This window comes from Nerophis ophidion, linkage group LG02 (assembly GCF_033978795.1).
Source record: "Nerophis ophidion isolate RoL-2023_Sa linkage group LG02, RoL_Noph_v1.0, whole genome shotgun sequence".
Classification (NCBI taxonomy): domain Eukaryota; kingdom Metazoa; phylum Chordata; class Actinopteri; order Syngnathiformes; family Syngnathidae; genus Nerophis; species Nerophis ophidion.
The window spans coordinates 87,269,346-87,296,787 of NC_084612.1; the positions used below are offsets into that span (position 1 = coordinate 87,269,346).

The window sequence follows — 27,442 nt, forward strand, 5'->3', positions numbered from 1 at the left end:
GCCTATGGTACTGACGGAATTCCATCAGTGCCTGTAAAAGTACCGAATTTGCTACCCATCCATATATGGAAGTGTCTTAACGTCTGTTTTTGTTTGTTTGTTCAGGCCTTCTCTTTGTACGAGGACGAGATCAGCGACTCCAAAGCTCAGCTGGCGGCCATCACGCTCATCATCGGCACCTTCGAGAGGATGAAGTGTTTCAGCGAGGAGAACCACGAGCCTCTGAGGACTCAGTGCGCGCTGGCGGCCTCGAAGCTGCTGAAGAAACCCGACCAGTGCCGCGCCGTCAGCATCTGCGCACACCTCTTTTGGTCAGGACGCAGCACCGACAAAAACGGCGAAGAGGTGAGATTTCGACGACAATGATGATGTTCTACTTGCCCCAGCCGTCTCTGAACTGTTCACCGCGCTTCTTGTTAGATCCGGGACGGGAAGCGGGTGATGGAATGTCTAAAGAAAGCGCTGAAGATCGCCAACCAGTGCATGGACCCCTCGCTGCAGGTCCAACTCTTCATCGAAATCCTCAACAGATACGTGTGCTTCTACGAGCGGGAAAATGATGCTGTAAGACACCACATTCTTCCGTTTCATGCCTCTCCTTGAATCCATTCTGACTTGTTTTTCTTAAATGTGAAGTGAATTATATTTATATAGCGCTTTTTCTCTAGTGACTCAAAGCGCTTTACATAGTGAAACCCAATTTCTAAGTTACATTTAAACCAGTGTGGGTGGCACTGGGAGCAGGTGGGTAAAGTGTCTTGCCCAAGGACACAACGGCATTGACTAGGATGGCGGAAACGGGAATCGAACCTGCAACCCTCAAGTTGCTGGCACGGCCGCTCTACCAACCGAGCTAAACCGCCCCTTGTTTTGTATAAGGCAAACACAAACTATGCAGAATTTTCCTTAAAAAATATTTTAAGGAACTCTTCATCGAAATCCTCAACAGATACGTGTGCTTCTACGAGCGGGAAAATGATGCTGTAAGACACCACATTCTTCCGTTTCATGCCTCTCCTTGAATCCATTCTGACTTGTTTTTCTTAAATGTGAAGTGAAGTGAATTATATTTATATAGCGCTTTTCTCTAGTGACTCAAAGCGCTTTACATAGTGAAACCCAATATCTAAGTTACATTTAAACCAGTGTGGGTGGCACTGGGAGCAGGTGGGTAAAGTGTCTTGCCCAAGGACACAACGGCATTGACTAGGATGGCGGAAGCGGGAATCGAACCTGCAACCCTCAAGTTGCTGGCACGGCCGCTCTACCAACCGAGCTAAACCGCCCCTTGTTTTGTATAAGGCAAACACAAACTATGCAGAATTTTCCTTAAAAAATATTTTAAGGAACTCTTCATCGAAATCCTCAACAGATACGTGTGCTTCTACGAGCGGGAAAATGATGCTGTAAGACACCACATTCTTCCGTTACATGCCTCTCCTTGAATCCATTCTGACTTCCATCCATCCATTTTCTACCGCTTATTCCCTTTTGGGGTAACGGGGGGCGCTGGCGCCTATTTCTGACTTGTTTTTCTTAAATGTGAAGTGAAGTGAAGTGAAGTGAATTATATTTATATAGCGCTTTTTCTCTAGTGACTCAAAAGTGCTTTACAGAGAGGAACCCAATATCTAATTTTTACATTTAAACCAGTGTGGGTGGCATTGGGAGCAGGTGTCTTGCCCAAGGACACAATGGCAGTGACTAGGATTGCGGAAGCGGGTATCGAACCTGCAACCCGTACGTTGCTGACACGGCCACTCTACCAAGTGAGCTATACCGCCCCTTGTTTTGTATGAGGCAAACACAAACTATGCAGAATTTTCCTTAAAAAATATTTTAAAGTGTAATATTTGATGTGACGTAATTGGAGCCTCGAATATGACAATTCATACTATTGATTTTGATTCATTACGATTGATCAATGATAAAATCAGTCTGCATGGCAGCTCTTTTATTAGTCAACAATGCGACCTCTTTTTCAGTACATTTCACCTTTTTGTTCCTTTATTCCACTTTTTAATGTTTTTTGAAAATATATTTTTCAGAATATAGACCAGGGGTGTCAAACTTTTTTTATATCGGGGCCACATGGAGAACAATCTACTACCACGTGAACCGGCTGGTAAATCACGGCACGATAACTTAAAAATAAAGACAACTCCAGATTGTTTTCTTTGTTTAAAAATAGAACAGGCACATTCTGAAAATGTAGAAATCATAATGTTGCTGTTTTTGTTTTTACGCTGCTTGCATGTTGCGGTTAATAGTATTCTATCTTTATTTGTCATTATTTATACTTTCTGAATAAGGTATGTGATAATGTTCATCAGTCAACTCATTGGTGTTAATTTTCAATCTTTCAAGATAAAAAAAATAATATTTAAACGCCCGATTGTAGCTGAGATAGGCGCCAGTGCCCCCCGCGACCCCAAAAGGGAATAAGCGGTAGAAAATGGATGTATGGATATTTAAACCTAATTACAGGATGTTTATTATGTAGTTTATATTATTACTTTAAACTGTTTTATATTTTATTTTTTTTATCCTGTAAAGCGTCCTTGAGTGCCCTGAAAAGCGCTATACAAAATAAAATGTATTATTATTATTATTAGTTTGCTCATTTTCCTCGAATGGTGCACTAACAAGGGGGGTAATTTTTTTTTCACATATGAGGCATCATCTACAAAGATACAAAGAATTGCTATCGCGACATCTAGTGGACACGTTTAGAACAGCCGTTTCTTTCATTCAAAAATTTTGGCTCATTTTTATACTTAGCAAAATCATCCCGCGGACCGGATAAAACCTGTTCGCGGGCCGCACATTTGACACCACTGATAGTGTCGGCTCAGTGGCCTAGTGGTTAGAGTGTCCGCCCTGAGATTGGTAGGTCGTGAGTTCAAACCCCGGCCGAGTCATACCAAAGACTACAAAAATGGGACCCATTGCCTCCCTGTTTGGTACTGAGCATCAAGGGTTGGAATTGGGGGTTAAATCACCAAAAATTATCCCCGGGCGTGGCCACTGCTGCTGCTCACTGCTCCTTTCTCCTCCCAGGGGGTGATCGAGGGCGATGGGTCAAATGCAGAGAATAATTTCGCCACACCTAGTGTGTGTGTGACGATCATTGGTACTTTACTTTTTTTTTTTTTTTACTTTATATCAATCAATCAATCAATCAATGTTTACTTATATAGCCCTAAATCACTAGTGTCTCAAAGGGCTGCACAAACCACCACGACATCCTCGGTAGGCCCACATAAGGGCAAGGAAAACTCACACCCAGTGGGACATCGGTGACAATGATGACTATAAGAACCTTAGAGAGGAGGAAAGCAATGGATGTCGAGCGGGTCTAACATGATACTGTGAAAGTTATATAGACGGTGTAATTAGAGCCTGAGCAGCGGAGCAAGGACCCTATTGAAATTGCTGTTTTATTGTTATTACCCCAGTTTAGCTACCTTTTTGAGGCCCTTAATATGTATGAAAACGCCCCAAATTTACAAAGGTGTCAGGTTTGGCAAAAAAAATAATTTTCGGGGTCCTGTAAATGAAATTTCAAAATTATTTTCCTACTGCCACCTTTTGATGCTCTAAGACGCCACATTCTCCCGTTTCACCCGTCTCCTTGAATCCATCCCGACTCGTACGACTGACCTGTGTTGTGTGTCCAGGTGACTGTCCAGGTGTTGAACCAGCTGATCCAGAAGATCCGGGAGGATCTTCCCAACCTTGAGGCGAGCGAGGAGAGCGAGCAGATCAACAAACACTTCCACAACACACTGGAACATCTTCGCCTGCAGAGAGAATCCCCCGAGTCCGAGGGTCCCGTCTACGAGGGCCTGGTCCTCTAAAGTGAAGACACACACTGACGCACGTACGCGACTGCACACACACACGACAACACCACAGTCTCATCCCAGCCAGTCGGAGGGGATCACAGCCGTCCCCTGAGCCCCAAAAACTCCCTCTATCCATATTATTATTATTATTATTCTCATTCGATGTGATGATTTCCTCCCCGCTTGCCAAGCGACTGGTTGGCGATGTGGCAGAAGCGTGTCAGCTACACCGCACTTAACTCCCAACAATTCCTCTCCGTTTGTCTCTTTAACATGCATCATGTTGCTAGTTGACTAATTGGCAGGAGTAGAAGTCACCGCCCTCGTCACATGATCACATAGCGCGACCGCCGTGTTGTCTTCAGGTTCCACGCGCGCATAGGACAAACAGACACGACGGGTCGCCGGGTGTCCTCGACCATTCTGATGATGTAACAACGTCCGCGTTTGTGTGTCAAGATTTGGAAAATTGATTTGTCGCAGCCTCTTTCTCGTCTCTTTCGTTTCGGAGGCGTCGTTGACCAGTTGTCTCCTTTTTTTATTTTATTTTTTTCTGTGTGCATAGCCACTTGTAAATCGCATCCAGGAAGAATCTGACTAAATAGGAATTATCGTTGTCATTTACTGAAATAAAGGAAATTCTTAACAATGCATTCGCAGTTTTGTTAATTTCCCTTTTACAATGTCACGACAGGGTTTTCATTGGTCACTTTAAAAAAAACCAAGTGATTTTTGAATGAAGTGTGATTCTTTTTTGTAACGATTCTTAAAGGCCTGCTGAAATTAGATTTTCTTATTTAAACGGGGATAGCAGGTCCATTCTATGTGTCATACTTGATCATTTCGCCATATTGCCATATTTTTGCTGAAAGGATTTAGTAGAGAACATCGACGATAAAATTTGCAACTTTTGGTGCTGATAAAAAAAGCCTTGTCTGTACCGGAAGAAGCAGACGATATGCGCGTGACGTCACGGGTTGTGGAGCTCCTCACATCTGAACATTGTTTACAATCATGGCCACCAGCAGCGAGAGCGATTCGCACCGAGAAAGCGACGATTTCCCCATTAATTTGAGCGAGGATGAAAGATTCGTGGTTGAAGAAAGTGAGAGTGAAGGACTAAAAAAAAAACAAAAGACTATACAGTGGGAGCGATTCAGATGTTATTAGACACATTTACTAGGATAATTCTGGAAAATCCCTTATCTGCTTATTGTGTTACTAGTGTTTTAGTGAGATTATATGGTTGTACCTGTACAACCTGAAGGTCGGCCCCGCACCTTTCTTCAGCACCAGTCGACGGGTGGTGGCTATGCCCATCTCTGCCCATCGCTAGGGACCCTCTTCGAAACACGATCTTTCGAAATGATCGCTGCAGAATACACTGTACTTTGTGTGTGTGGTCAAATCCAACCGTGTTCGCTTGTCCGCTCTGTTCCATAGTAAAGCTTCACCGTCATCTTTTGGGAATGTAAACCATGAAACACCGGCTGTGTTTGTGTTGCTAAAGGTGGCCGCAATACACTGCTTCCCACTTACAGCTTTCTTCTTTGACGTCTCCATTATTCATTAAAGAAATTGCAAAAGATTCAGCAACACAGATGTCCGGAATACTGTGGAATTATGTGATGAAAACAGACGACTTATAGCTGGGAATGGTGCTGGAACAAGATGTCCTCTACAATGTGTGACCTCACGCGCACGCGTCATCATACCACAACGTTTTAGCATGATACTTCCGAGCGAAATTTTAAATTGCAATTTAGTAAACTAAAAAGGCCGTATTGGCATGTGTTGCAATGTTAATATTTCATCATTGATATATAAACTATCAGACTGCGTGGTCGGTAGTAGTGGCTTTCAGTAGGCCTTTAATCGATTACAAATAATAAAATCTCGTTTTTTGGGGGGTGGGTTTCAATCAGTCCTGTGAAGCCACTCAGGCAAATCATATTTTTGATGTAGGTGCTCATATTTGCTGTACAGCCTTACTTGTATTTGACTATAAAAAGTTTGGGAAGTATTTCATTAAACAAAACCAGTTTTATTTTTAGTAATATATAAATTGATCAGAGCAGTTTATCTATTTTATGGAGAAATTTAGTTAATCATTAAATTGGCACCAAATGTCAATTAAAAAAGTATAGATTTTGAATCAAGAATCGATTATGAATCGTGTGGGTACCCAAAGATTCACAGTCCTACTAAAAAGCGTAAAAAAACATTTTTGTAAACATTTGCAATAATAAGGCCTTAAATGGCATTAAAAAGCATTGAATACGCTGTCCAAAGGCATTTAAAAAGTTCATACAATTCCAGACCGGGTTCAATAAGTCAATAATTGAACAATGTATTTAATAATGACTTAGCTGTGTTTCCATTGGAGTTAAAAACGGACTATCTTTGAATCTCAGTAAAACTAAAATAATGCTATTTGGTAACAGTACTAAAGAGCATTAGGCACGAATACAAATGGACAAAGTAGATATTGAAAGGGTAAAAGAAACAAGATTTTTGGGAGTATTAATAATGATAAAATGAACTGGAAATCTCATATACAAAACATAAGGTGGCAAAAAACATTTCAAAAATGATTAAAGCAAAATACATCTTGAGCCAAAAATCACTTCATATTCTCTACTGCTCGCGAGTGTTACCATATCTGAGTTATTGGGCAGAAATATGGGGAAACAACTACAAATGTGCGCTACATCTGTTAATTGTGTTACAAAAAAGATCAATTAGAAGAATACATAATGTTGGATATAGAGATCATACAAAACCTTTATTTATTGAGTCAAAAATATTAAAGTTTGCTGATTTGGTAAAATTGCAAACAGTTAAGATGATGTACAAAGCAAATTATAACCTGCTATCAAAGAATGTACAACAATTCTTCTCAACCGAAGAGGAGAAATATAACCTCAGAGGAAAATGTAATTTAAAACATTTGTATGCACGTACAACACTTAAAATCTTTAGCATATCAGTATGTGGAATTAAATGATGGAATGGATTAAGTAAAGAAGTTAAACATTGTACTGATGTGATCCAGTTTAAGAGGTTGTTCAAATTAACAGTGCTTGCAAAGTACAAAGAAGAGAATTATGAGAATTACCTTCAACCTTATTGAAAATAAGACATTCTGCATCTCAGTATGTTAATTATGACTGAATTAATTGATTACATATTACAAAACTGTTGTGTATACTAATTCACAGATGTTATTTTATTATTAAAAGGTCAGTAAATGATTCTATATATTTGTAAACGCTCTGAAGTGGGAAAGGGCTAGGATTAAATAAGCTTTGCTTCTTCCCACTCCTTTTCGGACGTGATGTAAAGTAAAATGATATGAAACTGTGTGATGTATTATGCTGTAAGTGTGTTCATGTTCAAAATAAACTATCCATCCATCCATCCATCATCTTCCGCTTATCCGAGGTCGGGTCGCGGGGGGCAGCAGCCTAAGCAGGGAAGCCCAAACTTTACTCTCCCCAGCTACTTCGTCCAGCTCTCCCCGGGGGATCCCGAGGCGTTCCCAGGCCAGCCGGGAGACATAGTCTTCCCAACGTGTCCTGGGTCTTTCCCGTGGCCTCCTACCAGCTGGACGTGCCCTAAACACCTCCCTAGGGAGGCATTCGGGTGGCATCCTGACCAGATGCCCGAACCACATCATCTGGCTCCTCGATATGGAGGAGCTGCGGCTTTACTTTTGGCTCCTCCCGGATGACAGAGCTTCTCACCCTATCTCTAAGGGAGAGCAGGAAACTCATTTCGGCTGCTTGTACCCGTGATCTTATCCTTTCGGTCATGACCCAAAGCTCATGACCATAGGGTAGGATGGGAACATAGATCGACCGGTAAATTGAGAGCTTTGCCTTCCGGCTCAGCTCCTTCTTCACCACAACGGATCGATACAACGTCCGCATTACTGAAGACGCCGCACCGATCCGCCTGTCGATCTCACGATCCACTCTTCCCCCACTCGTGAACAAGACTTCTAGGTACTTGAACTCCTCCACTTGGGGCAGGGTCTCCTCCCCAACCCGGAGATGGCACTCCACCCTTTTCCGGGCGAGAACCATGGACTCGGACTTGGAGGTGCTGATTCTCATTCCGGTCGCTTCACACTCGGCTGCGAACCGATCCAGTGAGAGCTGAAGATCCCGGCCAGATGAAGCCATCAGGACCACATCATCTGCAAAAAGCAGAGACCTAATCCCGCGGCCACCAAACCGGAACCCCTCAACGCCTTGACTGCACCTAGAAATTCTGTCCATAAAAGTTATGAACAGAATCGGTGACAAAGGACAGCCTTGGCGGAGTCCAACCCTCACTGGAAACGTGTCCGACTTACTGCCAGCAATGCGGACCAAGTTCTGACACTGATTGTACAGGGAACGGACCGCCACAATAAGACAGTCCGATACCCCATACTCTCTGAGCACTCCCCACAGGACTTCCCGAGGGACACGGTCGAATGCCTTCTCCAAGTCCACAAAGCACATGTAGACTGGTTGGGCAAACTCCCATGCACCCTCAAGAACCCTGCCGAGAGTATAGAGCTGGTCCACAGTTCCACGACCAGGGCGAAAACCACACTGTTCCTCCTGAATCCGAGGTTCGACTCTCCGGCGAAGAAAGAAAAAGTTTTTACGCGAAAGTATATTTGCGACTTGTAAGGGTTTCCATGAAATTGTGTTTCAGGTAAAAATCTCGTACCGTGAGACTTCACTTGGATGAAGATGGACGCTTTGCGATTCCATGGTTTTGGAGCTGTGATTACCATACGTATGGCCGTGGCCTCAAAAAAGAGATTTTTAGGAGATAATTGTGAAGGAGGAATTCACGGAACCGTCATATCCAGTGTTAAAGGCCTACTGAAAGCCACTACTAGCGACCACGCAGTCTGATAGTTTATATATCAATGATGAAATATTAACATTGCAACACATGCCAATACGGCCTTTTTAGTTTACTAAATTGCAATTTTAAAATTCCCGGGAGTTTCGTCTTGAAAACGTCGTGTAATGATGACGTGTACGCAAGACCTCATGGGTTTTTAGGAAGTATGAGCGCTGTGCACACACACAGCTAGAAGTCATCTGCTTTAACCGCATAATTACACAGTATTTTGGAGATCTGTGTTGCTGAATCTTTTGCAATTTGTTCAATTAATTTTGGAGAAGTCAAAGTAGAAAGATGGAGTTGGGAAGCTTTAGCCTTTAGCCACACAAACACACGGTGATTCCTTCTTTAAAATTCCTGGAGGTGAAACTCTACATGGCGTCAAGACACCCGTGGAGACACCCCTCCGACTATCAGGTACTGTTAAACTCACTAAAACACTAGCCTAACAATAGAAAGATAAGGGATTTCCCAGAATTATCCTAGTAAATGTGTCTAAAAACATCAGAATCCGTCCCAATCCAATCGCGTTTTTTTTCTTTACTTTTTTTTTTTTAATTTGTTTTTTTTTTCTTTTTTTCTAGTCCGTCGCTATCAATATCCTCAAACACGAATCTTTCATCCTTGCTCAAATTAATGGGGAAATTGTCGTTTTCTCGGTCCGAGTAGCACTTTTTGTTGGAGGCTCCCATTAAAATCAATGTGAATATGTGAGGAGCCATCAACATGTGACTTTCTGTGGAGGCAGGGCTTTTCTTTTAGCACCGAAAGTTGCGAACTTTGTTGTGGATGTTCTCTACTAAATCCTTTCAGCAAAAATATGGCAATATCGCGAAATGATCAAGTGTAACACAGAATGGACTTGCTATCCCCGTTTAAATAAGAAAATCTCATTTCAGTAGGCCTTAAAGGTGTCGTGTAAATGTGAAAAAAGTGTTTCCATCAAGCTTTTGTGACACATTTCATTATCGAAACGTCTGAAAAACCACCTGATGAGAGCGTAAAAAATGTTTTAGCGATATTTGAGAGGTTTTTCAAAATGTGGGTGTTTCTATTGCCAGTTTCTTATGCGATATTTAGGTTTTGCGCATTTCTCGGGGTTATGGAAACGCAGCTGGAAACGTCGATGTGTGTTTCTTTTCTTTGTCTCCGGTTTTCAAAATCTGCAAGAGCAATTTTGCTGTGCATAGCTCTCAGCACCTGAGCACATTTATTTGAGTGCAGAATTAAATAAACAGAGTGAAGTTCCTTATCAGTCATATACAATCTTTTGGTATGAGCATGCAGGACGGCTGGCTGACACACACACACACACACACACACACACACACACACACTACATGGACATTAGGAGTTAAAAAAAAAAAAAAAGATTTTCCAATTAATTGCGTTCAAAAGACTCCGGCTTATTAGTGATTCCTAGAGCCCAAAAAAAGTCTGCGGGCTATAGAGCGTTTTCCGTTCGGGCTCCAGTACTCTGGAATGCCCTCCCGGTAACAGTTCGAGATGCCACCTCAGTAGAAGCATTTAAGTCTCATCTTAAAACTCATCTGTATACTCTAGCCTTTAAATAGACCTCCTTTTTAGACCAGTTGATCTGCCGCTTCTTTTCTTTCTCCTATGTCCCCCCCCTCCCTTGTGGAGGGGGTCCGGTCCGATGACCATGGATGAAGTACTGACTGTCCAGAGTCGAGACCCAGGATGGACCGCTCGTCGGGACCCAGGATGGACCGCTCGCCTGTATCGGTTGGGGACATCTCTACGCTGCTGATCCGCTTGAGATGGTTTCCTGTGGACGGGACTCTCACTGCTGTCTTGGAGCCACTATGGATTGAACTTTCACAGTATCATGTTAGACCCGCTCGACATCCATTGCTTTCGGTCCCCTAGAGGGGGGGGGTTGCCCACATCTGAGGTCCTCTCCAAGGTTTCTCATAGTCAGCATTGTCACTGGCGTCCCACTGAATGTGAATTCTCCCTGCCCACTGGGTGTGAGTTTTCCTTGCCCTTTTGTGGGTTCTTCCGAGGATGTTGTAGTCGTAATGATTTGTGCAGTCCTTTGAGACATTTGTGATTTGGGGCTATATAAATAAACATTGATTGATTGATTGATTGAATTGCTAATCTTATTTGTAACCATTCTTAATCGAATTAAAAAAGGATTTAATATTTTGTTTTTTTCCTGAAATCTGTCCAGTCCAGCCACTTAAGTAAATGTTTGGGTAAGATTTTATCAAACCAAACCAATTTTCTTTTAAGTATTATGGACATTTATCAGAGCAGTTGACCTATTTTATGGAGGAAATCGTAGAACTGGCACCCACTGTTATTAAAAAAAAAAGTATTGATTTTGATACGAGAATCGTTTTGAATCTAGAAATCCATCCATCCATTTTCTACCGCTTATTCCCTTTTTGGGGTCGCGGGCGTCTATCTCAGCTACAATCGGGCGGAAGGCGGGGTACACCCTGGACAAGTCGCCACCTCATCGCAGGGCCAACACAGATAGACAGACAACATTCACACACTGGGGCCAATTTAGTGTTGCCAATCAACCTATCCCCAGGTGCATGTCTTTGGAAGTGGGAGGAAGCCGGAGTACCCGGAGGGAACCCACGCATTCACGGGGAGAACATGCAAACTCCACACAGAAAGATCCCCAGCCTGGATTTGAACCCAGGACTGCAGGACCTTCGTATTGTGAGGCAGACGCACTAACTCCTCTGCCACCGTGAAGCCCGAGTTGAATCTAGATTCGATTCTGAATTGAATTGTTTCGTCCTCAGACTTAGACAAACTTTAATGATCCACAAGGGAAATTGTTCCACACAGTAGCTTAGTTACAATGATGGAAAGTGCAAAGATGGATAGGACAATGCAGGTCGGCTGGGGACATCTCTGCGCTGCTGATCTGCCTCCGCTTGGGATGGTTTCCTGCTGGCTCCGCTGTGAACGGGACTCTCGCTGCTGTGTTGGATCCGCTTTGGACTGGACTCTCGCGACTGTGTTGGATCCAGTATGGATTGAACTTTCACAGTATCATGTTAGACCCGCTCGACATCCATTGCTTTCCTCCTCTCCAAGGTTCTCGTAGTCATCATTGTCACCGACGTCCCACTGGGTGTGAGTTTTCCTTGCCCTTATGTGGGCCTACCGAGGATGTCGTGGTGGTTTGTGCAGCCCTTTGAGACACTAGTGATTTAGGGCTATATAAGTAAACATTGATTGATTGATTGACTAAATATAGTGATATAAAATATAACATATATACATAATATTTACATAACATATGAACAGTGTATTATATATACTGATATATTATGTCTATCATATATACAATAGAGTATACAATAATACAATAGAATCTAATCGAATCGTGTGTTGGCCAAAGATTCACAGCCCTAACGGACATCGCATCCCGAGTGAGAACCACTGGGAAGTTGCAAGAGTTAGGAAGAAAAACCATGATTGTAAAGCCAAATGTCCCTGTGGGTGAATGATTCATCTTCAAAGTGAATGAGCAATATACTGTGGGGCAAAAAAGTATTTAGTCAGCCACCGATGGTGCAAGTTCTCCCACTTAAAATGATGACAGAGGTCTGTAATTTTCATCATAGGTACACTTCAACTGTGAGAGACAGAATGTGAGAAAAATAAATCCAAGAATTAACATTGTAGGAATTTTAAAGAATTTATTTGTAAATTATGGTGGAAAATAAGTATTTGGTCAACCATTCAAAGCTCTCACTGATGGAAGGAGGTTTTGGCTCAAAATCTCACGATACATGGCCCCATTCATTCTTTCCTTAACACGGATCAATCGTCCTGTCCCCTTAGCAGAAAAACAGCCCCAAATCATGATGTTTCCACCCCCATGCTTCACAGTAGGTATGGTGTTCTTGGGATGCAACTCAGTATTCTTCTTCCTCCAAACACGACGAGTAGAGTTTATACCAAAAAGTTCTATTTTGGTTTCATCTGACCACATGACATTCTCCCAATCCTCTGCTGTATCATCCATGTGCTCTCTGGCAAACTTCAGACGGGCCTGGACATGCACTGGCTTAAGCAGGGGGACACGTCTGTCACTGCAGGATTTCATTCCCTGTCGGCGTAGTGTGGTACTGATGGTAACCTTATTTACTTTGGTCCCAGCTCTCTGCAGGTCATTCACCAGTCCCCCCGTGTGGTTCTAGGATTTTTGCTCACCGTTCTCATGATCATTTTGACCCCACGGGATGAGATCTTGCGTGGAGCCCCAGATCGAGGGAGATTATCAGTGATCTTGTATGTCTTCCATTTTCTGATAATTGCTCCCACAGTTTATTTTTTCACACCAAGCTGCTTGCCTATTGTAGATTCACTCTTCCAAGTCTGGTGCAGGTCTACAATTATTTTCCTGGTGTCCTTCGACAGCTCTTTGGTCTTGGCCATAGTGGAGTTTGGAGTCTGACTGTTTGAGGTTGTGGACAGGTGTCTTTTATACAGATAACAAGTTCAAACAGGTTCCATTAATACAGGTAATGAGTGGAGGACAGAAGAGCTTCTTAAAGAAGAAATTACAGGTTTGTGAGAGCCAGAGATCTTCCTTGTTTGAAGTGACCAAATACTAATTTTGCCCCATAATTTACAAATAAATTATTTAAAATTCCTACAATTTGAATTCCTGGATTTTTTTTTTCACATTCTGTCTCTCACAGTTGAAGTGTACCTATGATGAAAATTACAGACCTCTGTCATCTTTTTAAGTGGGAGAACTTGCACAATCGCTGGCTGACTAAATACTTTTTTGCTCCACTGTAAGCCCATCAGCATGGACGATCGAACAAGTATGCCATGATGGCATTGGCAACAAAATGAACCGCGTGACCCAGTTTTTCCAATTGTGGAAAAACTGCACTTTTTGCTGAGATTGAGTCCATTTTGTTTGTTGTTTAAATATTTAGGACAATTAGGGTTATTGAGCTTCATATTACAATGATAAAAAATACATGAATGAAAAACATGTCTTTGAAATGCTCACTTGCATTGTTATTACAAAACCCAAAACCAATAAACTTTGCACGTTGTGTAAATGATAAATAAAGATTAAATAAAATGATTTGCAGGTCCTTTTCAAATTATTGTTGAATAGACTGCAAAGACAACTGGGACATTTTGTAATTTTTTTGCAAATATTAGCTTATTTGAAATTTGACGCTTGCAACTTGTTTCCAAAAAGCTGGCACAAGTGGTAAAAAAGTCTGAGAAAGTTGAGGAATGTTCATCAAACACTTATTTGGAACATCCCACAGGTGAGCAGGCTCATTTGGAACAGGTGGGTGCCATGATTGGGTATAAAAGCAGCTTCCATGAAATGCTCAGTCATTCACAAACAAGGATGGGGCGACGGTCACCACTTTGTGAACAAATTGTCAAACAGTTTAAGAACAACATTTCTCAACGAGCTATTGCAAGGAATTTAGGGATTTCCCCATCTACAGTCTGTCACATCATCAAAAGGTTCAGAGAATCTGGAGAAAACACTGCACGTAAGCGATGATATTACGGTCTTTCGATCCCTCAGGCGGTACTGCATCAAGAAGCGACATCAATGTGTAAAGGATTTCACCACATGGGCTCAGGAACACTTTAGAAAACCACTGTCAGTAACTACAGCTTGTCGCTTCATCTGTAACTGCAAGTTAAAACTACTACGCGAAGCGAAAGCAATTTATCAACAACACCCAGAAATGCTGCTGGCTTTGCTGGGCCCGAGCTCATCTAAGATGGACTGATGCAAAGTGGAAAAGTGTTCTGTGGTAGGACGGGTCCACACTTCAAATTGTTTTTGGAAACTGTAGACGTTGTGTTCTCCAGAACAAAGAGGAAAAGAACCATCCGGATTGTTCTAGGCGCAAAGTTCAAAAGCCAGCATCTGTGATGGAATGGGGGTGTATTAGTGCACACGGCATGGGTAACTTACGCATCTGCGAAAGCACCATTAATGCTGAATGGTCCATACAGGTTTTGGAGCAACATATGTTGCCATCCCAGCAACGTTATCATGGACGACGCTGCTTATTTCAGCCAGACAATGCCAAGCGACGTATTACAACAGCGTGGCTTCATAATAAAAGAATGAGGGTACTAGACTGGCCTGCCTTTAGTCCAGATCTGTTTCCCATTGGAAATGTGTGGCACAATATGAAGCCTAAAATACCACGGGGTACACCCTTTACAAAATGTCATCTTTTTCTCCCGACAATACTTTTTTGTTCTTCTTTTACTTGTTTTTTATTTTGACAATATGATGCTGGCCAACAAAACCTGAGCTGCGGGCCGCAAATTCTCCCCGGTTTACACTTTGGACACCCCTGTGATAAAGCATGTCCCCCGGGGTCACAAGCGTCGCAGCCCACGTACAGTACGCAGAGAGCTTCATGGGATGGGTTTCCATGGCCGATTAGCTACATCTAAGCCATACAGCACCAAGTCCAATGTAAAGCGTCGGTTGCAGTGGTGTACAGCATGTTGCCACTGGACTCTAGAGCACCGGGGACGCATTTGCGGGGGTCATGATTCATGCTTTTCCATCTGGCAATCTGATCTGGGTTTGGAAGTTGCCAGGGGAACGGTACATTTCGGACTTCATTGTGCCGAGTGTGAAATTTGGTGGAGGAGGAATTATGTTGTGGCGTTGTTTTTCAGGAGTTTGGCTCAGTGAAAGGAACTTTGAATGCTCCAGGATACCGAAACATTTTGGACAATTCCATGCTCCCAACCTTGTGGGAACAGTTTGGAGCAGGGCCCCTTCCTCTTCCAACATGACTCTGCACCAGTGCACAAAGCAAGGTCCATAAAGACATGGATGACAGAGTCTGGTGTAGATGAACTTGACTGGCCTGCACAGAGTCCTGACCTGAGCCCGATAGAACACATTTGGGATTAATTAGAAAGAAAACTGAGAGCCAGGCCTCTTGACCAACATCAGTGTGTGACTGCACTGTAGTGCAGTGATTCTCAAACTGTGGTGGTAAGCAGGTTCCATCCAGTAGTACGCCAAAGAAGTCTGTAAATATGTACTCTATATGGAACATCGTTGTTGATGTTTGTGCATTGAGTGTAATGTTACAGTGGCCAAAAATATGAAATATACTTAAATAAAACCTCTGCCTTGTTATAATGAACACGTAGGCCTACTATGCTACTGTATTTAATTGTTGGTCATTATGATCGTACTTGGAGAGCCATGTCTTTCTGAGGTGCTACTTGAACTAATGGCTTCTACTATTATCCAAGTTGTATTGTACAGTATTTCATTTATTAATACTTTGCTTTTGGTTGAGGTTGATTAACATTTTTTTATTTATTTTTTGCTGTGAAGTTGGCATTGTTTCTTATTGTATTAAATGAAATGAAAACATGTGTTTTTCTATACATGTGCTGGATTCACTTGCATTAGTATTTAATAGGACACCCTCTGTCGCGAAGGCTTAGATGTGGTTAGGCCCCGCCCTCGTCCCTCCAGTACTATGTTACACGTATAACAACCTTCTGTTGGAGTTGCGAGAAAGGAAATAACGGTGAAAATGTCTCTTTAATAATGAATATACCCTCGCCCCATCTCAAATGTGACCCTTTCCACCTTAAAATGTGAAGGGATTTTAAAAGCTTATTTTCCCCCACGGTCCTTGAAAGCCGCACGGCGGCAGTTAACCCATGTGCGCATGCGCGTAGCACGAGTGCAATTCTTACTTTTTATTTGAGCTTATTTTCGCCGCTGTGTTGGGATGTTCCATTAACCGAATAATAATTCGCCAAAGCGTTCTTTATTTTTTTCCACATTTTTGAGATGTTTCCCTCCATGTGAGGAGTCGAGCGGCCGCGGTTGTTATTTGCCTGCGCCGGAGGAGTCGGAGTATGTCGACAAATAAAACAAAGAAAGTCAAAATGGCTACTAAATCTTGTCCAGAATGCGACCAACAGGTGAGGAAAATGTGTTTAATTTTAATGTGACGCTGTGGTTTTATAGTTATTAAGTGTTATTTTTATATATTACAAGTGAGGTCGCTTGTTTGGCGGAAATACGTCTCACCCTTTGCACACGTCCTATTTTCACTGCAATAATTACCCCCCAAAACAAAACAAAAAACATTAAAACTGTTTATTTAACTGCTTAAAAAATACGATTCACCATATCTGCCCCCTGACGGTTGATTTGCATGCACCAAAAATGATGTCGGGATTTTTGATTTAATGTCGTCAAATCACACTGAGCTAAAAATAAGATATGCAAAGCACTTCCGGCCAAACTGTATTATTTATCATAGCACTGTATTATGTGGTGACATTTTCCAAATCTATGCCTTTACCTTAGAAAATAACGCATTCACTACGCATTCGAGTGTCTATAATATTATTAGTACAGCAGAATCCACACTAATGGGAATACAAACCATCAAAATGTATTATTCAAGTTAAAAGTATTGGTGACGGAGGGGGCGGGTCTTATATGAAGGGTGATTGACAGCTGCAGTTCCTCTTTCGTCCAGTTACGTCACTATCGCAAAGATACGTCCAAACTTTTTCCACTGAGGACCACACACTTAAACATCAAAGCATGCGGGATCCACTTTGATTTTTTTTCCATTTTAAAAATCAATACAATCAAGGTTGTCAAAGTCAAGGCCCGCGTGCCAAGACCGGCCCGCGAATAAATTATCTATGGCCCCTGGGATGATATTTGATTAAAGTTGAAGTACCACCATACTTGCCAACCCTCACAGTTTTCCTGGGAGAATCCCAAATTTCAGTGCCCCTCCCGAAAATCTCCCGGGGCAACCATTCTCCCGAATATCTCTCGATTTTCACCCGTGCCGGCCCAGTCACATAACATATACGGCTTTTGGAGCTCAGTAACCCATAAAGTAGGCTGTCATGGAGCTATTTCTCAACGTGTGTTTATTCCAGCCGGCACGTTAATACACTGACACACAACATCCGGATTCCAATCATGCATGGCTTCAAAACTACGGCAAGTAGTAATGTCCAAAAACATAACAGAGACGACTAAGCAGAAGAACGAAGGAGAGATATGGCGATGATGAGTAAGAAGAAGAAGTACGCTTGCAAGTTCCAAAATGATTGGAAAAAAATCCCCCGCAACCCCAAAAGGGAATAGGCGGTAGAAAATGGATGGAAGGATATACATATATATATATATATATATATATATATATATATATATATCCTTCCATCCATTAGGATATATATATATATATCCTAAGGATATATATATATATATATATATCCTTCCATCCATTTTCTACCGCCTATTCCCTTTTGTGTATATATATATATATATATATATATATATATATATATATATATATATATATATATATATATATATGCGATGAGGTGGCGGCTTGTCCAGGGTGTACCCCGCCTTCCGCCCGATTGTAGCTGAGATAGGCGCCAGTGCCCCCCGCAACCCCAAAAGGGAATAGGCGGTAGAAAATGGATGGAAGGATATATATATATATATATATATATATATATATATGTATGTATGTATGTATGTATGTATGTCTTGATTGGATTGTCCAGAGAATAGTGCTCGATACCGTGGTAGAGCGCAATATGTAGGTGTGGGAAAAATCACAAGACTACTTCATCTCTACAGAACTGTTTCATGAGGGGTTCCCTCAATCATCTCCTGATGTCTTGTGATTTTTCCCACACCTACATATATATATATATATATATATATATATCCTTCCATCCATTCGGATATATATATATATATATATATATATATATATATATATATATATATATATGTGTATGTATATATATATCCTTCCATCCATTTTCTACCGCCTATTCCCTTTTGGGGTTGCGGGGGGCGCTGGCGCCTATCTCAGCTACAATCGGGCGGAAGGCGGCGTACACCCTGGACAAGCCGCCACCTTATCGCATATATATATATATATACACACACACACACACCCCCGCCCCCCATCTCCCGAATTCAGAGGTCTCAATGTTGGCAAGTATGAGTACCACGGATAGTCACACACACATGAGGTGTGGCGAAATTACCCTCTGCATTTGACCCATTCCCTTGTTCCACTCCCAGGGATGAAGGGGAGCAGTGAGCAGCAGAGGTGGCCACGCTTGGGAATCATTTTGGTGATTCAACCCCCAATTCCAAACCCCATTAGTATTAGAACCGTCACAGTTTTTTGTAACCCTTTTGAAGACAATTGATAAATGTGTGCATTATCCTGTTATTGCTCACATTCTGTATTGTGTTTTGGGAAGAGGTTGTCATAAATGTTACTTAACCTCTTAAGGCCCAAGCTGTTTGTTTACATGCTGTTTTTTTATTTCTCATTGCTGTTAGGGCTTATTGGACCCTAATTAGAATAAAAACAAAAAATCATCTTTTGATATGACTTACTTAGTCCATAAGTACACAAAGGTGTACTTATTTGTAATGACATGCTCATTTTTATTTTTACACTTTATTTTCCAAATTCCATTGTAAGTTATACTCTTCTGACACCACCAGATGGCAGTAAAAGTGTCCACATAAGAGGCCATAAGACCCCAATTCAGTTGTGTACACAATTTTGGAAATAAAAGCTGAATGGTGCTGTCCATGCATGTGGCCACTACGGCCTTTAATTAATTTATTTAAAAAAATAAAACAAAATAAAACAATTTGTTGTGCATTTATAACTGTACTCAGTTATGAACATTCATTCACTTTCTTCTGTCCTTCATGGATCTAAACTTTACCGCTGCCGGGGTTTTTTTCTATATTTTTATTGTAATATTTTCAGAATATGTTTGTTCTATTTGTGGCCCAGGTAAAACAAAGAAAACAATCTGGAGTTGGTTTTATATTTTAGTTTTAATGCCATGATTTTAATAGTCCGGCCAGCGTGTGCACAGATTTTCCTCCATGTGGCCCCTGAGCTAAAATGAGTTTGACAACTCTGCAATACAATATATAACATTTCCAACTAGAGATGTCAGATAATTGCTTTTTTTGCCGATATCCGATATTCCGATATTGTCCAACCTACCGATTTCGATATCAACCGATACAGATATATACAGTCGTGGAATTAACACATTAGTATGCCTAATTTTGTTGTGATGCCCCGCTGGATGCATTAAACAATGTAACAAGGTTTTCTAAAATAAATCAACTCAAGTTATGTAAAAAAAATGCCAACATGGCACTGCCATATTTATTATTGAAGTCACAAAGGGCATTATTTTTTTTTAACATGCCTCAAAACAGCAGCTTGGAATTTGGGATATGCTCCCCCTGAGAGAGCATGAGGAGGTGGAGGTGGGCAGAGATTGGGGATTAGGATAGTGGGGGGGGGGGGTGTATATTGTGGTGTCCCGGAAGAGTTAGTGCTGCAAGGGGTTCTGGGTATTTGTACTGTTGTGTTTCGGTGCGGATGTTCTCCCGAAATGTGTTTTGTCATTCTTGTTTGGTGTGGGTTCACAGTGTGGCGCATATTTTTAACAGTGTTAAAGTTGTTTATACGGCCACCCTCAGTGTGACCTGTATGGCTGTTGACCAAGAATGCCTTGCATTCACTTGTGTGTGTGAAAAGCCATAGATATTATGTGATCGGGCAGGCATGCAAAGGCAGGCCTCTAAGGTGTATTGGCGCTCTGTACTTCTCCCTACGTCCGTGTACACAACGGCGTTTTAAAAAGTTTTAAATTTTACTTTTTGAAACCGATACAGATAATTTCCGATATTACGATATTATTAAGCATTTTTCGGCCAATAATATCCCCACCTCGATATTATCGGACATCTCTATTTCCAACCTTTAGGGCTCCCTTGAAGTTTGGCCCGGAGGGTCTCAATCACATTTTTTTCCTCGTAATTAGTCATATAAATGGGTTGTACTTGTATAGCGCTTTTCTACCTTCAAGGTACTCAAAGCGCTTTGACACTACTTCCACATTTACCCATTCACACACACATTCTACACTGATGGAGGGAGCTGCCATGCAAGGCACTAACCAGCACCCATCAGGAGCAAGGGTGAAGTGTCTTGCTCAGGACACAACGGACGTGACGAGGTTGGTACTAGGTGGGGATTGAACCAGCGACCCTCGGGTTGCGCACGGCCACTCTTCCACTGCGCTTTATTTAATTAGTCATATATTAATTGTGAGGGTTGGACTCCGCCAAGGCTGTCCTTTGTCACCGATTCTGTTCATAACTTTTATGGACAGAATTTCTAGGCGCAGTCAAGGCGTTGAGGGGTTCCGGTTTGGTGACCGCAGGATTAGGTCTCTGCTTTTTGCAGATGATGTGGTCCTGATGGCTTCATCTGACCGGGATCTTCAGCTCTCACTGGATCGGTTCGCAGCCGAGTGTGAAGCGACCGGAATGAGAATCAGCACCTCCAAGTCCGAGTCCATGGTTCTCGCCCGGAAAAGGGTGGAATGCCATCTCCGGGTTGGGGAGGAGACCCGGCCCCAAGTGGAGGAGTTCAAGTACCTAGGAGTCTTGTTCACGAGTGGGGGAAGAGTGGATCGTGAGATCGACAGGCGGATCGGTGCGGCGTCTTCAGTAATGCGGACGTTGTACCGATCTGTTGTGGTGAAGAAGGAGCTGAGCCGGAAGGCAAAGCTCTCAATTTACCGGTCGATCTACGTTCCCATCCTCACCTATGGTCATGAGCTCTGGGGTCATGACCGAAAGGATAAGATCACGGGTACAAGCGGCCCAAATGAGTTTCCTCCGCCGGGTGGCGGGGCTCTCCCTTAGAGATAGGGTGAGAAGCTCTGTCATCCGGGAGGAACTCAAAGTAAAGCCGCTGCTCCTTCACATGGAGAGGAGCCAGATGAGGTGGTTCGGGCATCTGGTCAGGATGCCATCCGAACGCCTCCCGAGGGAGGTGTTTAGGGCACGTCCAGCTGGTAGGAGGCCACGGGGAAGACCCAGGACACGTTGGGAAGACTATGTCTCCCGGCTGGCCTGGGAACGCCTCGGGATCCCCCGGGAAGAGCTAGACGAAGTGGCTGGGGAGAGGGAAGTCTGGGTTTCCCTGCTTAGGCTGCTGCCCCCGCGACCCGACCTCGGATAAGCGGAAGATGATGGATGGATATATTAATTGTTATTTTGATTTAATTCAACACTTAAATCTTTCGACCAACTTCAGGTCCGTCTTTGTCGTTATAAAGTATTTTATTTTTTATGTTTTAGGACCTTTTCTCACCGTCTGGTACCTGCTGATCTGCATAAGTTCTGAAAAATTGCGCATGTCCGTCTTTGTAGTCCGTAGAAACACCATAGTTGATAAGCTTCTTTTTTTTCTCTATCGTCTTGTTATTACTATGAATTGATCAACGTGGACCCCGACTTAAGTTGAAAAACATATTCGGGTGTTACCATTTAGTGGTCAAATTGTACGGAATATGTACTGAACTGTGCAATGTACTAATAAAAGTTTCAATCAATCAGTCAATCAATGGGGCATTCAGCCCTTTGAGACACTAGTGATTTAGGCCTATATAAGTAAACATTGATTGATTGATTGATCCTCCGCTGTTGCCATCTCTAATATAAAGTAGTATAAAGTTTTTACTTATATCTGTCAGTAAACGTTCCATGAAAGCGCTAAAACATTATAAAACATAGTTTACATTATTCACTCAGGGAACTTTTAGTTATTAGAGTTCAGGTCAGACGTTTTTACACGGGACATGTTTTGTGTCCGGATGAGGAGATGTTGCTCCGTTATTGACTGAAGTAAAGTCTGAATGTAATTAAAACAGTTAGCTCCATCTTTTGACACTTCTTCCACCCCCATCCTTGCACGCTACACCGCTACAACAAAGAAGACAGGGAGGAGACGATGCCAAAGGTGAGCCATGTAAAATAAGGGGCATCCGGAAGCATCTGTCAGAAAGCGGCTTGAAGATGATCTGTGAAACATAATCTATGCAACATTTTGACCAAAGAACCACCATTATACTGTATGTTATGTAGACCAGTGTTTTTCAACCAATGTGCCGTGAGATACAGTCTGGTGTGCCGTGGGAGATTCTGTAATTTCACCTAATTGGGTTAAAAACATTTTTTTGCAAACCAGTGATTATAATTTGCAAATAATGTGCCGTTGTTGAGTGTCTGTGCTGTCTAAAGATCGGCAGAGTAACTCTGTAATAATATTTCATATCAGCAAATAGCAGCAGGTAGCGAATTGCTTTGTAGGTGTCGGGAACATGGTTTGTCGTGATCACAATATGCAGACGACACCATGAGGCAGCGTGCAGGTAAAAAGGTATCTAATGCTTAAACCAAAAATAACAAAAGGCGAGTGCCGCTAAGAAAAGGCATGCAAAACAAAACTAAAACTGAACTGGCTGCAAAGGAAACAAAAACATAATGCTGGACGACAGCAAAGACTTACAACGCGTGGAGCAGACGGCGTCCACAAAGTACATCCGTACATGACATGACAAACAATGTCCAAACAAAGAAGGATTAAAAACAACTTAAATGGTCATGATTGCTAAAACAAAGCAGCTGCGGGGAATAGCGCTCAAAGGAGGACATGAAACTGCTACAGGAAAATACCAACAAATCAGGAAAAGCCACAAAAATAGGAGCGCAAGACCAGAACTAAAACACTACACACAGGAAAACAGCAAAAACCTCCAAATAAGTCAGGGTGTGATGTGACAGGTGGTGACAGTACACCTACTTTGAGACAAGAGCTATAGTGATGCATGGATGGCTATGGTTTGAATTCATATCCAACATTTGCCAGAACAACTTTTTACTGTCAATATCGGCTGTGAGTTTTAATTTTTTTTTTACATTTGCTGCTCACGGGCTTCACGGTGGCAGAGGGGTTAGTGCGTCTGCCTCACAATACGAAGTTCCTGCAGTCCTGGGTTCAAATCCAGGCTCGGGATCTTCCTGTGTGGAGTTTGCATGTTCTCCCCGTGACTGCGTGGGTTCCCTCCGGGTACTCCGGCTTCCTCCCACTTCCAAAGACATGCACCTGGGGATAGGTTGATTGGCAACACTAAATTGGCCCTAGTGTGTGAATGTGAGTGTGAATGTTGTCTGTCTATCTGTGTTGGCCCTGCGATGAGGTGGCGACTTGTCCAGGGTGTACCCCGCCTTCCGCCCGATTGTAGCTGAGATAAGCGCCAGCGCCCCCCGCGACCCCAAAAGGGAATAAGCGGTAGAAGATGGATGGATGGATGGATTTTCTGCTCACGGTGTGCCTTCAATGAAAAAAATGTGCCTTGGCTCAAAAAAGGTTGAACAACACTGATGTAGACCACAAGGAAGTGTTTTAAATAATAGAAAATATAATAATAATATGACTCTTTTAATTTGCCTATGATCAGGTGCGCCTTATATATGAAAAAAGATCAAAAGTAGATCATTGATCGGCGGTGCACCTTATAATCCGGTGCGCTTTATAGTCCGGAAAATACGGTACATATACCTGAAAACGAACAGGAAGTCGGCCATCTTGATTTCTGTCCGCCATATTTGGGCAAAAAACAGGGGTTTTGCTTTTAACAAACTTCCTTTATGGTTTTTGACCAAATGAGTTGTGGTTAAAATGACAGATGCTGGTTTCAGGTTGTTCAGATAAAAAAAAAAAAAAAAGTTGCACGTCATCAAAGTCTCTCATTTTCTCACGTCCAGATTCCCGTGGCGTGCAAGTCATGCCCGTGCGGTTTCGTGTTTATCAGCCGGAAGCTCCTCAATGCCAAGTCAAACGAGTCCTCGCCGCCAAACGGAGCAGGTGAGCGCAGTATTATGAAAAAATACAAACCCTGTTTCCATGTGAGTTGGGAAATTGTGTTAGATGTAAATATAAACAGAATACAATGATTAGCAAATCATTTTCAACCCATATTCAGTTGAATATGCAACAAAGACAACATATTTGATGTTCAAACTGATAAACATTTTTTTTATTTTGCAAATAAACATTAACTTTACAATTTGATGCCAGCAACACGTGACAAAGAAGTTGGGAAAGGTGGCAATAAATACTGATAAAGTTCAGGAATGCTCATCAAACACTTATTTGGAACATCCCACAGGTGTGCAGGCTAATTGGGAACAGGTGGGTGCCATGATTGGGTATAAAAAACAACTTCCCAAAAAATGCTCAGTCTTTCACAAGAAAGGATGGGGCGAGGTACACCCCTTTGTCCACAACTGCGTGAGCAAATAGTCAAACAGTTTAACAACAACGTTTCTCAAAGTGCAATTGCAAGAAATTTAGGGATTTCAACATCTACGGTCCCTAATATCATCAAAAGGTTCAGAGAATTTGGAGAAATCACTCCACGTAAGCGGCTTGGCCGGAAACCAACATTGAATGACCGTGAGCTTCGATCCCTCAGACGGCACTGTATCAGAAACCGACATCAATCTCTAAAGGATATCACCACATGGGCTCAGGAATACTTCAGAAAACCACTGTCACTAAATACAATTCGTCGCTACTTCTGCAAGTGCAAGTTAAAGCTCTACTATGCAAAGCGAAAGCCATTTATCAACAACATCCAGAAACGACGCCGGCTTCTCTGGGCCCGAGATCATCTAAGATGGACTGATGCAAAGTGGAAAAGTGTACTGTGGTCTGACGAGACCACATTTCAAATTGTTTTTGGAAATATTCAACGTTGTGTCATCTGGACCAAAGGGGAAGCGAACCATCCAGACTGTTATCGACGCCAAGTTCAAAAGCCAGCCTTTGTGATGGTATGGGAGTGTATTAGTGCCCAAGGCGTGGGTAACTTACACATCTGTGAAGGCACCATTAATGCTGAAAGGTACATACAGGTTTTGGAACAACATATTCTGCCATTTAAGCGCTGTCTTTTTCATGGACGCCCCAGCAAGACAATGCCAAGCCACGTTCATCACATGTGTTACAACAGCGTGGCTTTGTAAAAAAAAGAGTGCGAGTAGTTTCCTGTCCCGCCTGCAGTCTATACCTGTCTCCAGTCGAAAATGTGTGGCGTATTATGAAGCGTAAAATACGACAGCGGAGACCCCGGACTGTTGAACGACTGAAGCTCTACATGGGACGGCGTGGCGCAGTGGGAGAGTGGCCGTGCGCAACCCGAGGGTCCCTGGTTCAAATCCCAACCTCGTCACGTCCGTTGTGTCCTGAGCAAGACACTTCACCCTTGCTCCTGATGGGTGCTGGTTGGCGCCTTGCATGGCAGCTCCCTCCATCAGTGTGTGAATGTGTGTGTGAATGGGTAAATGTGGAAGTAGTGTCAAAGCGCTTTGAGTACCTTGAAGGTAGAAAAGCGCTATACAAGTACAACCCATTTATTTATTTATTTATAAAACAAGAATGGGAAATAATTCCACTTTCAAAGCTTCAACAATTAGTTTCCCAAAAGTTTATTGATTGTTGTTAAAAGAAAAGGTGATGTAACACAGTGGTGAACATGCCCTTTCCCAACTACTTTGGCACGTGTTGCAGCCATGAAATTCTAAGTTAATTATTATTTGCAAGAAAAAATTAAGTTTATGAGTTTGAACATCAAATATCTTGTCTTTGTAGTGCATCCAACTGAATATGGGTTGAAAAGGATTTGCAATTCCAGTTATATTTACATCCAACACAATTTCCCAACTCATATGGAAACGGTGTCTGTACACCACGACCTTGAAGTAGACATTTCAGTTACTTTTAGGTTAGTAATTGGTTTAGCCCCGCCCCTTTCACGCCTCACAATGAGTTGTGTTTTTTGTCGCACATGTCAAGACAATCTGGAATCCAAGCGCAGGAGGACGGAGCGCATCCGGAGAGACCGAATGGAGTCTCCTTTAACCAACGACGTGGAGAACAGGAGACGAGCTCGAGCCAACAGCCAGTCGGACCCCATCAGGAGGGGGCGGGGCAGACCCAAGACGGTGGGCCTGAAGAAGCAGGACGAGGACAAAGGTAAGCCATTGTGGGAGGGGATTTAGGAGAACTTGAGCAATGTTTGTGATGAAAACCAGCACGCGTGTTCTGGTGTGGGCAGACAAACAGGAGAAGGAAGTGGACGTCTACGCCGGCCTCTCGGACGAGAAGGCCTTCGTCTTCTCCGTGGCGTTGGCAGAGATCAACCGCAAGATCCTGGGTCAGACGCTCATCATGTAGGGACTTTTCAGGACGCGGCCAGAAAGTCCACCAAAGAGAACTTGTGGAGAGACTGATGTGGAATTTAGGACAGTGTGAAGAAGAGGACGCACACCATGCCTGTTTTGGAAATAAACTAGCAATGTTTCATCTTTATGTCAACAAGTCTTGTTTTCTTTCATCACAGGAAGTTGAGCAAGAAGATGTTTGACCAAAGGTAGAAGTATTAGGACGTACTCACACTAGGACATTCTAATCCCAAACCCAGGATTAACCCACTTACTCTTCTCTCCTTTTTGTGAATTCCAACTAGGGTTGCAGCTATCCATTATTTTAGTAATCGAGTATCAATTAGTTTTGTTCCATTAATCAAGCAATCAGATAAAACACACTTTATAGCCTCAATGCGTATTGTAGAGATAAGTAGTTGAAATAAACAAAATATTGAATGACCGTGAGCTTCGATCCTTCAGACGGCACTGTATCAGAAACCGACATCAATCTCTAAAGGATATCACCACATGG

At 42.5% G+C, this 27,442-nt stretch overlaps 2 protein-coding genes across 2 annotated transcripts in view; both read left to right on the plus strand.

The window, feature by feature from the left end:
• Window positions 1–4,499, plus strand: part of vps35 (VPS35 retromer complex component) — a 37,587-nt gene extending 33,088 nt beyond the window's left edge. Inside the window, exons 15-17 of the mRNA XM_061893278.1 lie at window positions 106–345; window positions 421–564; window positions 3,681–4,499. Of these exons, the coding sequence (XP_061749262.1) occupies window positions 106–345; window positions 421–564; window positions 3,681–3,860 (564 nt within the window). The 3' untranslated portion in view covers window positions 3,861–4,499. The remainder of the gene's footprint in view (window positions 1–105; window positions 346–420; window positions 565–3,680) is intronic.
• Window positions 4,500–16,445: 11,946 nt separating this feature from the next.
• Window positions 16,446–27,073, plus strand: lg02h16orf87 (linkage group 02 C16orf87 homolog). The gene is made up of 4 exons (XM_061893305.1): window positions 16,446–16,727; window positions 24,466–24,565; window positions 26,558–26,737; window positions 26,820–27,073. Exons 1-4 carry the CDS (start codon window positions 16,662–16,664, stop codon window positions 26,936–26,938), a joined length of 465 nt encoding a protein of 154 aa, XP_061749289.1. The 5' UTR covers window positions 16,446–16,661; the 3' UTR covers window positions 26,939–27,073.
• Window positions 27,074–27,442: the final 369 nt, after the last annotated feature.

Coding starts and splice junctions, on each gene's coding strand:
- lg02h16orf87 (XM_061893305.1), top strand. CDS start 16,662: ATGTCGACAAATAAAACAAAGAAAGTCAAAATGGCTACTAAATCTTGT. Junction 24,566..26,557: donor CTCGCCGCCAAACGGAGCAG/GTGAGCGCAGTA, acceptor GCACATGTCAAG/ACAATCTGGAATCCAAGCGC. Junction 26,738..26,819: donor GAAGCAGGACGAGGACAAAG/GTAAGCCATTGT, acceptor TGGTGTGGGCAG/ACAAACAGGAGAAGGAAGTG.